Source organism: Aricia agestis, chromosome Z (assembly GCF_905147365.1).
Source record: "Aricia agestis chromosome Z, ilAriAges1.1, whole genome shotgun sequence".
In the NCBI taxonomy this organism is placed as follows: Eukaryota; Metazoa; Arthropoda; class Insecta; order Lepidoptera; family Lycaenidae; genus Aricia; species Aricia agestis.
In genome coordinates, this window is record NC_056428.1 from 32,799,976 (window position 1) to 32,817,754 (window position 17,779).

General features: G+C 37.2%; 1 protein-coding gene across 4 annotated transcripts in view; it reads left to right on the forward strand.

The window, feature by feature from the left end:
* Window positions 1-17,779, forward strand: part of LOC121739384 (LON peptidase N-terminal domain and RING finger protein 1) — a 42,032-nt gene that overhangs the window by 12,201 nt on the left and 12,052 nt on the right. For all 4 annotated transcript variants that reach the window (XR_006037437.1, XM_042131824.1, XM_042131825.1 and 1 more), the window contains 5 exons: window positions 357-442; window positions 14,293-14,363; window positions 15,481-15,606; window positions 16,086-16,343; window positions 16,854-16,963. Coding sequence is in view for 3 of the 4 variants with exons in the window: in XM_042131824.1 (XP_041987758.1) it covers window positions 357-442; window positions 14,293-14,363; window positions 15,481-15,606; window positions 16,086-16,343; window positions 16,854-16,963 (651 nt within the window). In the remaining variant the exon portion in view is untranslated. The remainder of the gene's footprint in view (window positions 1-356; window positions 443-14,292; window positions 14,364-15,480; window positions 15,607-16,085; window positions 16,344-16,853; window positions 16,964-17,779) is intronic.

The window sequence follows — 17,779 nt, forward strand, 5'->3', positions numbered from 1 at the left end:
TTAAAGTTCATGATATTGATAAGGAATGTGACATGTACTTACATTTCATGTCACATCAAGTAACTGTATAAAAACTCTACCTGCTGAATTAAATTTTCTGATAATACAGGACGGTGGAGGAAAATTGACTAGCGGCCGCACTCATATACGTTTAATGATGATTAAACTTCAATTTAATAATGAGTTTGATAGATAATGTATTTGGCTTATGTCAAAATTGACATTTAATTACAGTGAAGTAGTTATTCGTCTCTGAGTGCGACTAACCGTCTTGCAACATCACCTTGCTCTACCGTCCCCCTAACATATAAGATATAAGTACTGTGTAATATATTATGTGATTAACATTGTTGCAGATTACCAAAGAATCCGTTGTCAATAACAGCTCAAGAAGTGAAATTAGCTTCTACGTTAGAGTTGCATGCGAGTATGCGAATATGCCGTAAGTTATTAACTCTTGCAATTCTTATACGACATAGACACATGCAATATTTCAATGCCTCCTCGTAAATCGTTTGTTCAAAAACCCAATTTTACAAAAGAGCCATCAGAAGACATGTCTTGTTTTACAGGAGATTAGTTTCGATGCCTTCTACGTATATCGTATGGCCAAAATTCCAATTTACAGAAAAGCCATCTTTTGCTCTTTTGTAAATTTGGGTTTTTAACATACGATTATTTACGTAGGATTAAGAGGGAACGCTAACACTGTTTTTCCATACAAACGTATTCCCCAATTTACTCCCTGGACAATGCGTCTGAACAAATGATTTTTAGGGTTCCGTACCTCAAAAGGAAAAAACGGAACCCTTATAGGATCACTTTGTTGTCCGTCTGTCCGTCCGTCCGTCTGTCAAGACCCTTTTTCTCAGGAACGCGTGGAGGTATGAAGCTGAAATTTATATCAATTACTCAGGTCTACTGTCCCTTGAAGCTGTGAAAAAATCAAACTTCTAAGCCAACGCAATCAAAAGATACAGCCGTTTATGCCGCAAATTTTCGACACTTGCAAGGGAATCAAAACCTACAGGGTGCTTCCCGTGAACTCAGAATCTGGTACGAAGCAACGTCTTATAGCATAGATAAAGGAAAAATTACGAAAACCATAAATTTTTAGTTACATCACATAATATATATTTTTTTAATAATTTTAAACTTACTACCCATTTCCTCATAAACGCGTAGAGGTATTAAATTGAAATTCATACCAAATACTCAGGTCTATAATACCTTTAAGCTGTAACAAAATCAAACTTCTATGTCAACGCAATCAAAAGAAACAGCAATTTAAGCTGCATATTTTGAAACTCGCAAGTACTCGCAAGGGAATCAAAACCTAAAGGGTACTTCCAGTCGACCTAGAATCTTGAAATTTGGCATGAAGCAACGTTTTATAGCACACATAAAGGAAAAATTCCGAAAACCTTAAATTTTTAGTTACATTACAAAATATATATTTTTTAATAAATATAAACTTATTACTTTTTTCCTCATGAACGCGTAGAGCTATCAAGTTGAAATTCATATCAAATACTTAGATCTAATTGCCTTTAACCCTTAAACCCGCAAAAACGCAAAACGCAAAAGTACAACCATTGATACCGCAAGTCGCGACCGACCGCCGCTGCCGCCGATAGTCTGCTGCAAGGCTAGTATAAGTGTTTCAGTTATATTATAGATAAATGATATGTGTTAATATAAAATAAAGGATTACTTAAACGATAAAGAGATCTTTGTCTTAAATTTATGCTCCTCCATCTTTCCCCATTGTAATGTTATGAATTTCATTTTGCAATAAAAATACCATAGTTATGACTCGATTGTCGTAATGAACGAACTTTGTAAACCTTGCAGGTTTGTACGGAACCCTCGGTGCGCGAGTCCGACTCGCACTTGGCCGGTTTTTTTTATACAATATTGGGATCTGTTAAATCTATGCCTCTACATTCGATTTTTGCTAAATTTCCTAATAAATACAAAAATAATATTAAATACAAAAAATGAATGCCTGTACGAGCCCGCCAATCCACCGACCATAAAGAAAGATCTTTAAGATAAAATAAAAACGTAGAGGCATAGACTCACTCTTCCTGAAGATATTTAAAATAATAATAATAAGATAGGCTCTATTTTGAAGGAGGAATAAGAGGACTGCGTTACCTTGATTTACTGTATCTGTCTGTAATCTGTATCATAATTCACGTGCCAGCGCAGGGTGTAGTGTGATGGCAATAGTTTCTTGATTCTTCTGCACCCGCGTTTCCTCTTAAGACCGTTGACCTACCTCTGCTTACTCATGGTCGATTGTTATAGATATTTAGCTATCTCGTTTCCACAGGTGTAGATATGATTTTTACGATACATAAAATAAGTAGTGATAGGTCAGTAACCGAATTTCTACTAGTTCGGTAACCGGGCTGTATCGAAGGATTTTTTATTATAGGTTATTTTTTCACATAAAATATAATCCAATAACCGTTAAAAAGTTATTATTTTATTGCGATCTTTTATTATATTTATCTACTAGAGTATACGAGGGCTGCTATTTATGTATCCGGAACTGGCCACTTACAAGAACAATATTTAAAAAGTAATTACAACATTTGAAAATAGAACTCTTTGGTTGAAGAATACATTTTGTTTTTGTGGCGTCATTTTGAAAATTGCGTGTCTTCATTTGCCATGGATTTAACGCGTGAACATTTTCGTGCAATGATTTACTACGATTTTCGGCGTGGGCTAAATCAACAACAGTGCTTTATTCAACTCACCGCAACTTTTGGAGATGAAGCACCATCAAAAACCACTGTTTATCACTGGTACAGTGAGTTTAATCGTGGGCGGTCTATGCTCACGGATGAAAATAAAGAAGGTCGCCCAAAAACAGCTGTTGTCCCACAAATACTCTAAATAATAGATGCTGTGCGGGAACTAATAATGCGTGATCGTCATGTTACATATCGCGAGATAGAGGCGTCCTTAGGCATAAGTATGACGAGCATACATAAGATATTACACGAACATTTGGCTGTAAAAAAAATATGTTCGCGTTGGATTCCGCACAACTTGACAATCGATCAAAAACGGGCTCGTGTCGATTGGTGCAATAAAATGATAAAAAAATACAACCGTGGTACGTCAAAAGCCGTTTATAATATCTACACAGGTGATGAATCTTGGATCTATGCATATGACCCCGAAACTAAACAACAGTCAACGGTGTGGGTGTTCCAAGATGAGCCGAAACCAACAAAAGTTACTCGTGCAAAAAGTACTTTGAAGCAAATGGTCGCCTGTTTTTTTGGAATTAATGGACATGTGGCTACAGTGCCATTAGAGAATCGTAAAACGGTTAATTCTGAATGGTATACGACCATTTGTTTACCAGAAGTCTTTGAAGAAATAAGAAAGGACAACCGACAACGCAGAATCATATTACATCACGACAATGCTAGCTGTCACACCTCAGCTGAAACAACTCAGTTTTTGGAGGGTCAAAAGATCGAATTGACTGGTCATCCACCGTACAGCCCTGATTTGGCACCTAACGATTTCTTTTTATTTCCATACGCGAAGAACAAATTACGTGGTCAACGTTTTTCGAGCCGCGAAGAGGCTGTTGATGCGTTCAAAATGCACGTTTTGGAGATACCTCAATCAGAATGGAAAAAGTGCTATCAAATTGGTTCCAGCGTATGCAAAAGTGTGTCGATCATCGCGGCGAATATTTTGAAAAGCAATAAAACCATATTAAATGATATATATTTGTTTCTTTTTTTAATTCCGGATACATAAATAGCAGCCCTCGTACTAAGAACTAGAGTAGTTCTACTTTAAGGCGGGGATTAATCTCAATCCAAAACGATAACCTTGCACACCCAAAGACCAAGCGTATACGCATCGCAATAAGATTCATTTTAGCTTAGCATAAAACTGTAGTTACTCGGGCGGATCTTCTCTATTTTTCATGTTTTTTTTAAATATCTTTGGAAATAAACATTAAGAAACAAAATTGTTCGGTTAAGGACATTTTAATATAGATTTACTAACAATTTATTCAAATAAAATGTATAATTATCCTAGTTAATACTTATATTTCGATGAAATAGATTTTTACCGGAGGTGAGTTTGTAAATTAATTACAGCCAAAGTATTACGTTTTATCAAAATGTTTATGGTTTAAGGTATTTTAAGTATTGTGCTTTATATCTCATATTATTTAACACTTCGTTATTATATTGGAACTAGGTAAACCGGGAGTCACGGAATAACAAATTGGGGTTTATCCTCGCCTTAAGGTACAAGTTGGAAGCCGGCTACATTAAGCGGCAGCAGACGACGTGTCGTCGCGACACTACCTACTGGTTTCTATGTATTTCTGTGAAATACGCTGCGCAGCTAGCGACACGAAGCTAGCGACACTTACATAGAAATAGTAGTGTCGCGACGACACGTCGTCTGCTGCCGCTTCGTGTCGCCCGCTGCCAACCCGTACCTTTAGTCTATTGATAGTTTAAACTTGAATTTTGAGTCAATGTGATGAAATTTGGTTCTCAAATTGATGCAATAGCTCGAGAGCCGCGCCGTTTCGCTAGCAATACCGATCTGACCTACATAGCTTCTCACTAAAAACTCATTAATACTACGCAATTATAGATTCTAGAGTAGAATTTCACTTATCTAGCTATTGAAGGTTCTCTATCACAATTCACAACTACTAATGCACGGTTTCTGAGGTTTTTTGTTTTGAGTTTTGACATCTATATAATATACTAGCTGTTGCCCGCGACTTCGTCCGCGTGGACTTCAGTTTATAGCGCGCGATGTCAACAAAATTGGTGTCAAAAGGTTATATAAAAATTAAAAAGTAAAAACCCAGGTACCCCTTAAATCAAAACAGCTGTGCAGTGTGCACATATTATTTCATTTTTAAAAATTAAACTTTATATTTTATGCCAAACGAGCTTTTGCCCGCGGCTTCGCTCGCGTTAAGAAGTATTATTATATACAAACTTTCCTCCCGTATTTTAACCCCTTGGAGGTGGAATTGATCAAAATCCTTTCTTAGCGGATGCCTACGTCATAACATCTACCAGCATGCCAAATTTCAGCCCGATCGGTCCAGCGGTTTGGGCTGTGCGTTGATAGATCACCATGTCAGTCAGTCACCTTTGAGTTTTATATATTATATAGATTTTAAAGCTTATTTAGCCCCTCAATTACACAACTTTACCCATAAACAGCTATTTGTCATTGATATGTTTAAGATTACGTCACTGCATCTTAAGTCAATACTTTAAGCGAGGAGCCAAAAGAAGAAGATAATTAAATTTAAGGTATAATTTCGACCATTGGGCGATCTCTAGTTATTATATTATTAATATAGCTATTCATCAGCGTTGTTGATGGTTGATGGAGCGTTAGCAATGAAAAACGCTAATAGGTCATATAAGTTTATATGTACGTTAGTACATATAAACTTTTATGACCTATTAGCCTATTAGCCTTTATATCTACGGTTTATATACTATTTTAGAGGTTGGTTAGTTACAAGTTATAACTAACCTCTAAAATAGTCCATAGAATTCAAGCAGATTATCAGATCAAATATGTCTAATATACAAAAATCTCTGTATGAAGTATGTACTTAAATTGTTTCTTGATATGAAAATTTGTTTAGTGTTTTAGAAGTTATCTTTACCTACAAACTCATTATAATTTTCTTTGAATGCTGGATAACATATTATTACAACAGTTAATAAGTTACATAAGAGCATTAATAAGTAATCATGTTCATGTGTACTGTAAGTTGTAACATAAACGGCTTTAACATTTATCTTGTTCATTTTCCTTCTTTAACTATGAAGTATGAACTAAATGACGCCCGCAACTTCTTTACGCAGACAATTTTATCGCGCGGGGACCGTAAATTTTTTTTGGGATAATAAGTATCTTAATATATCCTTTTCCGGGACTCAAAGTATCTCCATAACAAATTTCAACAAAATAGGTTCAGTGGTTCTTTGAAAAACTATTAGTTACTTCGATGCCTCCTATGTAATAATTTATAATCGTATGTTCAAAAATTCAATTTTACAAAAGAGCCATTACATTTCAGAAGACTAATATTATGTCTTCGTGTAAAATTTTGAACATACGTAGAAGGCATCGAAACCAATCTCTTCTGAAACAAGACATAATATGTTTCCAAATAGCTCAATTGTAAAATTGGGTTTTTAACGTGCGATTATTTACGTAGGAGGCATCGAATTAGCTATAGTTCCACTACCCTAAAGCAGACAGTAGTCAAACCGGAGTCTTGTCCGTAATGATTAGTAGAGCCTATCTTTCAACTTGCTAGTGTATCGCGATGATACGTACGAGTACAATATTTTAAAACTTTAATGTATTCCTTTAATGTTACAAACAACCCTTTCAAATAAGAAAGAGAGATTGCAAGTAAATAATTTTGTGAGTAACTTCATCAACAACTTGACAATCAAAAATCAACAACAAGAACTAATACCTAATCGGATCCCAATGGCAGGTATTACACGCATAAATATTATCATGATTCTAGTATCACGCGATTCACAAGTGTACTGTGATACTGCGATTCGGCCTATTACACCATCAATATTATCACGGAATCGTGATAATATTGATGCGTGTAAGTAATACCTGCCATGGAGCCGTAAAGTCATAGTACTATCAGAGAAGTTGATTCATAGGTAGTTGGCAGAAATAGCAGACCTACGTCGTTTTGTCTGATTGCGTTAATTCAAAGTTAGTCGTGATCTGTCGGCTGGATTTGACATAATGTTACCAAATTACGTGGGTTCGTCATTTGCCTATAAATCGATTTCTTCGATGGTACCTTTACCCTACTGGTCCTAACCAGTAACCAACTTTAATTTACCTTTTTCACACTAATTTTCTCTGAGCCCTACGATTGAGCCGCCTCATTCGTGCCGATGATTTGAAGCGGACTTACCATTTGACCCTTTCACCTTTCCTCGTTATCAGTGATTCACTTCAGCACGTTTCTTGTTATCGCGGACGTGTACGGTGTAGGTATGTTTATGTAACGTATCTCTTCATTACGTAACTTTATTGTTTGAAACACCTTTAGGTTTAATGTGGCCACGTGTGAATCTGCTGTGACCTTCCCATTTACTTTGTTGATCACTCGATGATCGTGTGTATGCGCAACTAAAGTGGTCCACTTTAAAGGCCTAATTACCGAGTAGAGTCAAGAGTGGTGAGACAGTGCTTTTGGCACAGAATAGATAACTTTTGGCCGATTTGATTGACCGAGAGCACTGTCTCGCCTTTGTCTGGAGTCTAGACACTCTACTCGGTAGGTGTAATCAGACCCTTAAGAACTGGGACATTTAAGAACTAGCTTAATAGTTATAAGCTATTGACGATGATCATTTTTAACCGGATCGGTCGGTTCTACTTTTGCCGTCTTAACACGCGCGGTCATATCCGTAGCTGTCAAAATATCCTCTGATGAGCACGATGGGGTTACGAGTTATCGGTTACGACTTGCGACTCATGAATGGATTGCGTTTGCGATTTTTATATAATGTAATTGTTGTAGGGTCGAGTCATAGTCGTGGGCGTCACAATAATCGTACAAGTCTATTATGTAAATCGGTCATTTGTTTGTTACATTGCACTTATATAAGCGCGACCGATGCAATGGGTCGCAGGTTACGTTGTTTTGCTTTAATTACTCTATATGGGACACTACTCGTTGCCAGTTTTAACCGATACGTCGAAACTCGAAGCCAAAAGGGCTTCTGATTTTGGCAGTGTATTTTTTGTGTATGTCGGCAGTGCCACCGTAGCGTCAAAATTACTGATCCGATTTTAATGTGGTATAATTCGTAAAAATGGAGCAGGGGACATATTATAGGTTTGAACTTATTAGGAAGATAATTAATTAATCATAATTATTATAGTGACGGTATGTGCATAATAATTATCATCTGGTAATGCAGCTTGACTCAGACTCATCTATGATTAAAGATGCCAAAACTGAGTGCTTATAGCTGTTAATCAAATCGCAAGTTCGCGCCGTAGGCGCCGCATAGTTCACGAAACGAGGCGGCGAGGTTTCACGTCATACGTTCACACATTATGTCTCTCCGGCACCACTACTTTAGGACGGCATTAGTGTAATTCCTTTTGTATGCATATAATACTGATGCTTTACCCATGAACGCCGTAGATTTTCCTAGCGCTGGGGCCGAAAGCCATGAGTCGCAAGTCGCAACCCTTATAACCTCACCGCTTACTTACATGGACCGCTCAGAGACATAGTACTCAGAATTATTTTCAGACAGTAACAACCTTCTAGGCGATACTCACGTTGGTTCATTTTACCAGTTAATTTTCTTCATGGGATTGTAGGCTGGTATAAATAGTCAGTACTCAAGATGCATCTCGGTCTCAAGACACGGTTCAGGCTCTGTGATTGGTCGGCTGTCAAAATTTGGACCAATCACAGAGCCGAACCGCATCTTGAGACCGGGTCGCATCTTGAGTACTGACTATTTATACCAGCCGTAGTCTATGAGCACTCTAGTTCGCGTAATTTTCCAAAAATGGCACCCGAGGATTTCCTTTCCAGTTCCATTTAAATGGATGACCTCATTATGATTTCACAAGCGAGTAGTGAGTCATCGTGACTTCATAATCGATTTCAGCTGGAAAGCTAGCAGAACAATGACGGATACAATCAACTATGTTCTTTCACGTTCTATGAACTTTTATTGAACCTAATTTTATGTCTATGAGCCATTGTAAGCAAAGGAGCTGAGACCTCGATTCTACTAAACAAGACTGTTAAACTATGGTCCGAGACTGACGCCAGAATAATGGCCGGAAAGTACACAAAGGGCGTTGTGTAAAGGCTTGGGGCGTGACTTATTTCATCTGGAATCTGGATGCGTTTTAAATTGAGACAATGGGGGCGCTAAAACGTAATTATTAATTTGTTCTCAAAGTGGACAGTAGACAAAAATAATAAGTTTGTAAACCCCCGGGTTAGACGATCATTCTCCATCATTCCTGACCTGTAACCTAGTCTATGAGGCATTGTAACCAAAGAAGCCAAGACCTCGATTCTACTAAACAAGACAGAAGCCGAGACCTCGATTCTACTAAACAAAACTGTAAGATTAAACGGACTGTAGGATCGTAGCTATCATCTTTTTCGTTTAAAATAAAATCGAGATTATACTGTTTCGTCCTATTGAATTTTAAGTTAATAGCGGCCAGCGGGTTTACTTTATTTCAATCCAGTAATCCAGTCCAGCGCTGGATCGCTACTGGAATTATGTAAACATGCACTGGAATGTACTGAAATGGAATACAATTCAGTCCATTCCAGTACCCGTACTGGATTGGAATAATGCAAACCGGCGATTAAAAAATCGATTGACAATAAAATTCTTGTCTCGTTCATCTACGTCGATACCGTCACTAATAACTACTTAATAAGTAATAACTAATAAGTAATACCATTATATTGACTTCAGAAGAAACCTTTCAATAGTCACAATTTCCAAAAAATAATACAAAATATAAAGATACAGAACTCTACCTCATACGACATATTCTTATCTTGCCTTTGTAATTTTTATACGTATAGAGCCTATAGAGGTCAAAAGTACAGCTCGACAATCACAAGGCTTTAAATGAACGTGGCGAAAACAGGAACTAACGCTGCCATCATACAAAAACGCTATTTTTGACAGTTCCCCTTTACCAGCAGCGCCCCCGCCCACGTTCATTTAAAGCCTTGTAGGACCAGCAACGTCTTCTGTCAAATTCTGTGGTCAAAGTTAAGGCTAAAGTTAAATTAGCCTTAACTATAACTTTAACTTTAACCACGCCTCTGGTGCAACCCACCCTTAGCTGTTTATAGGATTTTTTTTTTTTATACTCTATTATATTTCCAACCATAGGACGACCTCTCGTTTAAATAACATCGCTTTCGTCATAATGATCAAATTATATTTATGTACATGATACATAAATATAATTTGATCATGAAAGACTTAGGTTGTTACATAATCGGCGAACTTGACTCATAATCTGTTGTGCGTAGTGCAAAATGTACACTTAAGCGTTTTCCTACTGGCTCGTTCGACTGGTTTTCGACGGAGAACTTGTCTTCTAGACTAATTATTGATGCTAGCCAAGTAGTTTTATACCTGAGTGAATGGTGATAATGCATTTCCTAAATTGTATAAACATTGTTGATAAGAGTCTGATTCACGATGCGAAATTCTTGGCTCCGACAACCTTCTAATCCATACTAACATTATAAATGCTAAATAAAAATTTGTATGTCTGTCTGTCAGTTACCTCTTCCAAACCGCTCAAGCGATTTTTCTGAAACTTGTTATGGAGTTACTTTGAGACCCGGGAAAGGATACGTTATACGGTTCCCGCTATAGAATTAGAACGTTAGAAAAGGCATTCCATACAATCGTCAGCGCGAAAATGTGTCACCCTCGAAATGAGTGAGCTCACTCATCTGAGCGCAGTGTGCCTTAGGACGCGGTAACAGCCGGACGTGTTTAATTCATTAATTACCGAGTTGTTTTTCGCTACATTTTGCTCCAGAATGCCGTCATGTGCCTTCCGACAGTGCAGTAACAAAACGAGGAATACAAATAAAGCCAAGGGTGTAATATTTCACACGTAATTACTAAGATTTTATTATTATTTAAATTATTGTCTTCAAGCGAAGCGTAAAATGAGCGAAAGAGAAAGTAGTATATGATATTACTGTAAGACAAAAAAGGACGACAATATTTTCTCGATTCGATTAAAGCGTAAAATGAGCGAAAGAGAAAGTAGTATATGCTATTACTGTAAGACAAAAAAGGACGACAATATTTTCTCGATACACATTTTGCATGCAAAAACATTGCTACAGTTTTGACGGCATACGTCGTATCTAAGTATTTTGATATCGTTGGTTTCCGCGCGATAAATGATTATTGGCGCAACGGAGTTGCGGGCGTCATCTCGTATCCAATAAACGCACGGCTCTTGTCTTGACCAACAACGACGCGGTATAGGTTTCCGAATCCAAGTATCACAGGGCTATAATTAAGTTAGTATAAGGGCTATCCGCTATAATAAGAGTTGCGGTGGGCTGATCGTGCCCGTGACTGTGCCTTAGCGGGGAGTGGAGCACCATGGGGTTTTAGTGGGTAGTTCCTCGGAGAGTCCCACATACCCCGGTCGATGTCCCCAATCCGCCGGGGATGCGCAAAGCATTTCCCCATGTAAATAAAAAGGCTATAATTAAGAATCTAAAGGTGACCTTCCGATCAGAACGCGTTGATCAGACCGATACCCTAAGGTTAATTTTAAAATAAACGTTATTTGTACAAATCTTCTCTCTCGTAACTTGGTCCGTTTTAAATTCGTTATATAACGTCAAAATATAATACAAACTGTAGCTTTATTTCGAGTTATGTAACAAAGTATTAAACCACGTCTTGCATGAATTTGCAAAATACAATTTACCGATAGCTATGAGTAAATTTTTGCAATGGAATTAGTCATGACAACTACATATTTCAATCATAAAATCGTACATAACGTACATTATTATGGTCTTGTATAATATTGTACGAATAAATTAAATCTATATATTAATACGTTAGCCAAAAACTTTGTATCCCTTTTGACGAAAAATGGGGGAAACGTAGGTGGTTAAAATTTTGCACAGTTATGGTTTATATGGTGAAGGAGTGCATCGAGCTAATATTATTTTGAAATTATGCTTTTATTATACTTCTTTTAACAAATAAAACATTACACACACTGCAACACACACACTAGGAAAAATGACAGATTTTTGAGTGACAAGCCTATACATACGAATTATACTCTTTTATTTATGGTTGAAGACCACTGTTGTTGTTGTCTGTTGACAACAAGGTGACAAATTAAAAATGGATTATAGTTTTTTTTTATTGAATCAAAGGCACTATTAGACAATGCTTACACGGCCAGTCTGAGATCAGCTGAGTCCTAGAGACAAGAGTTGAAAAAATTATGACAAAGTCAATATTTTTTTACAAAATATAGGTCCTAATGTCGTTGAAAATAAGGTCGAATTTCGACCATTGGGCGATCGTCCTTGGTTTATTTAAAAGATATTATAGAGAGTTAACTACATTTCTCCGTTATTATTTTTATTAATATTTATTATTGAAAACAATATCATTGTTGAAAATTGACAATGATTGAATAAATGGAGAGGGAGACCCCTAAGTCCAAAGGCACGGGGTAACCAAGTTTGGGCTCCTGTGACCTGTCTCTGTTCTATCTGTCCTGTTAATTGCAAATGGAGTTACTCATATTATCTTTGATTTTGTTTTATTTATTCTGTTTACTTGTTGTGGGAGTAATAAACTTATTTATTATTTAATTATTTTAATCTTAATATACTTAAAATGCTCTCCGTTCAATAAAAATACAATGGCGCATTATAATATTTTTGTGAAAAAAAATCACATCAATTTGAATTTGAGCGGAGTATACAAACTAGCTACTTATATAAAATTGAACAATCAGAACGATTGCTCAGCGCGAATTATGTAAGTGTGTCAATGCTTCGTTACCCTTGGGCTTGTACCGGCGACCCCCACTCTGTGCGAGAGAGACCACAGACTCTCCCCTCTCACTCTTAATTGGTGAAAATTTGTAAGGGTTCTTCTAGTTCCGAAGGACTTGATTTGTTGATCAACTTCAGTATAAATGCTACAGAGGGGCAAATTAAGAAAATAGAGAAATATATATCGATTTTCTAGTTACGTTTTAAAGAAAGTAAAGATACTTAATATTATAAATGCGAAAGCGTATCTGTCGGTCTGTTACCTCTTCACATCTAAACCTCTACGCGCTAAAGGAATTTTGCTAAAATTTGGTATGGAGAGACTTTGAGTCCCGGAAAGGGACATAGGATACTTTTTAGTTTTTATCGCTGAAAAATGACGGTTGATCTAATTATAAACAAATTTTGACGAAACGGAGTTGTGAGCGTTATTAATTTTAAATTAAATAACTCAAAGTACTTAATTAATATAAACTCAAAGAAAAAGTATCTCCATACCAAATTTCAGCAAAATCGGTTTACCGGTTTGGGTGTAAAAAGGTAACAGACAGTACACACTTACGCCTTTATAATATTAGCATGGATTATCCTTTAACCTTCAAACTAGTTAACTTTATCGCACGAAGGATAAAATTACACACTAATAAAAATAAGTAGGCGTTCTATTTTTAGTGACTTAGTGAACCAAACAAGTTATGTAACATCGACCCACGGCTTACAAAGACGTAATACCTACCGCTATATTGAATTTCCTGTGACATCATATCACATAACAAATATTAAAGCAACGACCTAAAGGTTGCTCCTTTGTACCCTACGTCCTCTCTCGATTGTGATTCTGATTAAAGTCGCGAGCTATGTATAAAAGTATGATAGTACTATCAGAGAAGTCCTAGGCAGATGAGGGACCTACGTAATTTGGTCGCGTTATGTCAAAACTCAAATCCAGGCGACAGATCACAATTAACATTGAATCGACATAATCCGACCAAATGATATTGGTCCGTCAATTGCCTAGGAATCAATTTCCTCGATGGTACATCCATATCCTTATTTACATTATAAATGCGAAAGTGTGTCTATCTGTGTTTGTCTACCTCTCTGTTACCTCTTCAAGCCCAAATCCTCGAACCGATTTTGCTGATATTTTGTATAAAGATACTTTGAGTCCAGGAAAAGGACATCTAAGGATAGTTTCATCCCGGAAAAAAGGTACGGTTCTCGAGCGATAAACGAATTTTGGCCCAACGGAGTTGTGGCCATCATCTAGTAGGTTTACCGTATATATTTTGTCATAGTAATTTTATATCGCAGAGAATCTACGGGATGATCTGTCATATAATCTTGCAATATATTAAAGTGCGGCAAGGCTTTTTATGAACGTGGACGGGAGCGCTGCTGGTAAAGGAGAACTGTCAAAAATGACGTTTTTGTATGATGGCAGCGTTAGTTCCTTTTTTCGCCACGTTCATTTAAAGCCTTGTCGAGCTGTAAACATGGTTTCGATGTAGTGTCAAAAACCACAAAATCGTATTCTCATAGAATGTCAAATCATCACCAAACGCTGATAATATAGTAACACCTCCACATGTTTGTTGGTATCAGAACAATTTACAGTACTTATTTCTTGTTTACAGAGAGGCGGTCGTTGAATACTCGTGGAGCGCTACAGAATATTCTGCGGCCCAGGATACCCATGTCACCACAGGTAAGTTTTTATACTTATCATTTACCTACTATAAGGTTTGGAACACCAAAATTGATAAATGAAAATCTACAGGGATATTATGGTTATTCCTTGAAGACCTTAAGGCAAAAATTAAGTGGCTTGTTAAAAAATATTCCTAATGGGCAAGTTTGTGTTTGGCGGATTATTTGAGCATGGCTGTTATTTTAAATTTTTAAGCCTTAACATTTTAAGCAAAAGATTGTAATTTTTATCTTAATTTAGAAATTATGCTTCGTTTGCATAGGTCAACATTAAAACAGCAGTGTGCGTTTAAAACCATATCCGTCAAACGTTGACAAACTTTGGCCCGGAACTGTTAACTGCTATTGACGAAAAACGGATATTTACAAAATAAAGTATAATTGTTGCAACGGTTTCGTAACATACTATGTTAGTGACGTTTAGTCTGGCATACCTAATAGGTAAAATTCTATAGTGCCAATCGTGAAGAAATAAAATTCTATAGTGCCAATCGTGAAGAAAGATTGAAAGTTAATACAATTTTGTGACTCGTCTCGTTGCTAGGATCTTAGTACGATGGACTTTGATATAAACCACTGTTTTCCTAACTATTTGACGGGTCATCCTTGTATTAAATTATAATGCACGCCCCCGCTTAACTGATAAAAAAGAAGGGCTTATAAGAAACCGTGCATAAAAATATCGGAATTGACCACGGACACAAAAGCTTTGTCTATCAAATAAAGCCATTTTCAAATATATTATTAAACTTAATATGTTTTGTTTGGTTGATAGCGCCTGTAGACTATAATAGACAATATTTCTAGTCATCATTCCACCTCTAGGGTATTCTCAAATTGGACTCATATTCGACAACGTCTATTCTCAGCCGATAAACAGCGCGCGTTGACTAATACAAGCCGAAACACAACCGCACTACTGCGTAGCAGCGCAACCATCGGCGTTTGGAAGCTACGAATCTACAATGCCACACACACACTTTTGTCGGGGGTTAAAAATCATCGATTTTGACGTTGCGGTACCCTAAAGCTGTTTTTCAGCCGGTAACCGCCCGGTTTTTGAGTCCAAATCGTCAATTTAGTGACCTCAGCTGACCACACTCAATATTTTCTAGGCCCGTTACAAAAAGGCCCGCGAGCTGATATCTGCTGGTCTGTACACAGAAGCGGCGACGCAACTCGCGCGGGCCGCCGCCTCTACGGAACCTTGCGCGAGGTTCGCCAGGAGGTTGCTCACTAAGGTAATGTTCATTGAGATAGCAGAAAACGTCGCACGTTGACCAATCACTAAAAGTACCGATCAACGCGGAAAACGACCGCGACCGACAAATAATCAATGCCACCATGACATGGATATAGGTTTCGTTTTGCTCCACGCCACAACAAAACAGCGGCGGCATGGGTGTAGAGAATGAAATCTATAGCCTAGGTCGTAAAGTGAAATTTTATTTGAATATTTGTCGGTGCAAATGTCGGAAAGTCACCATAATAAAATGTTTACGTGGCTCTTAAGAGTTAAGACCGGTTTCTGCGTTTTTTTGACATTAGTTTTTTTTCATCAATAGTGACAGTGAATAAAATCCTGTCAAAAAACAACTAACTCATGCCTAGTGGCATTAGTCGCGCACAAAGCTAAATGCTAGAGGGCAGCACAATCATAAATACAAGTTTGATATGTTTTTTTACTAGGGTGTCCTTATACTATAACTCTTCTTTACAGACGCTAATTCTTATATACCAAGATCGCGGTCAAAAGGATGCGAGTAAAGAGCTAAGCTTCTCAATACGAGAGCAATCCATACAGAGTTGGTTGCAACCTGCGGATTTAGAGTGTGTGCTGTGCACAAACCCTTACAGAGAGCCAGTGTCTACGCCGTGTGGACACACCTTTTGTCGATGTTGCATAGAACGAAGCATGTACTACAGGCGAAAATGTGCTCTGTGCTCTGGGTCGTTGGATAACTTTAGCCTGGCAGAGGTGAGTTTTTAATGGTATTTGACAGTAATAGGAAAAAAATTACAGCTCGATCTGTAATCGTTAAATTCGCAATCTGCCAAACGTAACAAAATATCTTAAGAGATGAATTTGTGGTAAGCCTACACGTAAGAGCGACCGCAGACTTACAAAATTCAAGTTGGCCAACTAAATCGTATAGTATAGCTATAGCGACTTATGGGAGCTCGCACATTGCAACCAACTAAATTGTACAACTAAATAAATTGGACACCCATCGTATATAAGAACTGGGATTCCTTTTCGATTACCTACAAATTAAACAGTTTTCCAATTAAATTGTGAAACTACACAATTTAGTTGTACGATAGTCAGGCAACTTGAAATTGTATATTTGCGGTGATCCTAAAGTGATATGATAATATAATCCATAAATTATATGAAAGCTTAAATAATGGTACATACATTGAATATTACAGAGACATATAAAAGGGCCTTATATAAAAAAAATATCATTAGACGTTATTATTTCAGACCAGCAACAACCTGTTTTTCACGTCGATACTGAACTGTATGGACGTGCCGCCTTTACCCATTGAGCCTGATGTGATACCGATCGTCATATCCTACGTCACCTTTCCAGGGTATGTTTAAATAACTTAATGTTCTACTATCTCTACTATAGTCAAAACCTTCAGACAACTCCTGCATAGCTAGCACAAGCACGTAGACAAACGAAAGAAACTAAATTTTGACAGTTTTACCGGAAAAACATTGGAGAAAAAGTTTCTTTCGTATCTCGGTATCTTCCGCTTTTGAAAATCTATAAGTCAAGCATGACGAACCGCTTTTCACATTTAGTTTCTTGATTCTTTATTTTATTTTTATTATGGCACTTGGCTATAAAACCATAGCTAGTGTCGAGTAAATGGCGGCAAATTAAAAAAATCGATGTATAGCAACGATGTCTATAGCCGGAATTATAGTTTTGATCTACAAACTACGAATAATAAAGTTCCTTAGTTTTTATTATCCGTATTTCGTAGATCAAAACTATAATTCCGGCTATAGATGAGATACTATACGTCGATTTTTTGAATTTGCCGCCATTTAATCGACACTGGCCATGGTTTTATAGCCGAAGTGCCATAATAAAAAAAAAAAGAATCAAGAAACTAAATGTCAAAAAAAATAATTGCCGTTGCTATAACGGTTGCTATGGAAAGAGTTTCTTGTCTTTGTCCACTGAAACTCAAGTCGACGGGTGGCGCCATGCTCAGCGTAGCTAGCACGGGGTTTCCCAGTCGATTCTTCGAAAGAAAGTAATGGCGGTTTCTTTCCCATGTCTACATATCTTATTCCCGAGCATGGCACCACCCATCGACTTGAGTTTCAGTGGACAAAGACAAGAAACTCTTTCCATAGCAACCAAGCAACGGCAATTATTTTTTTTTGACATT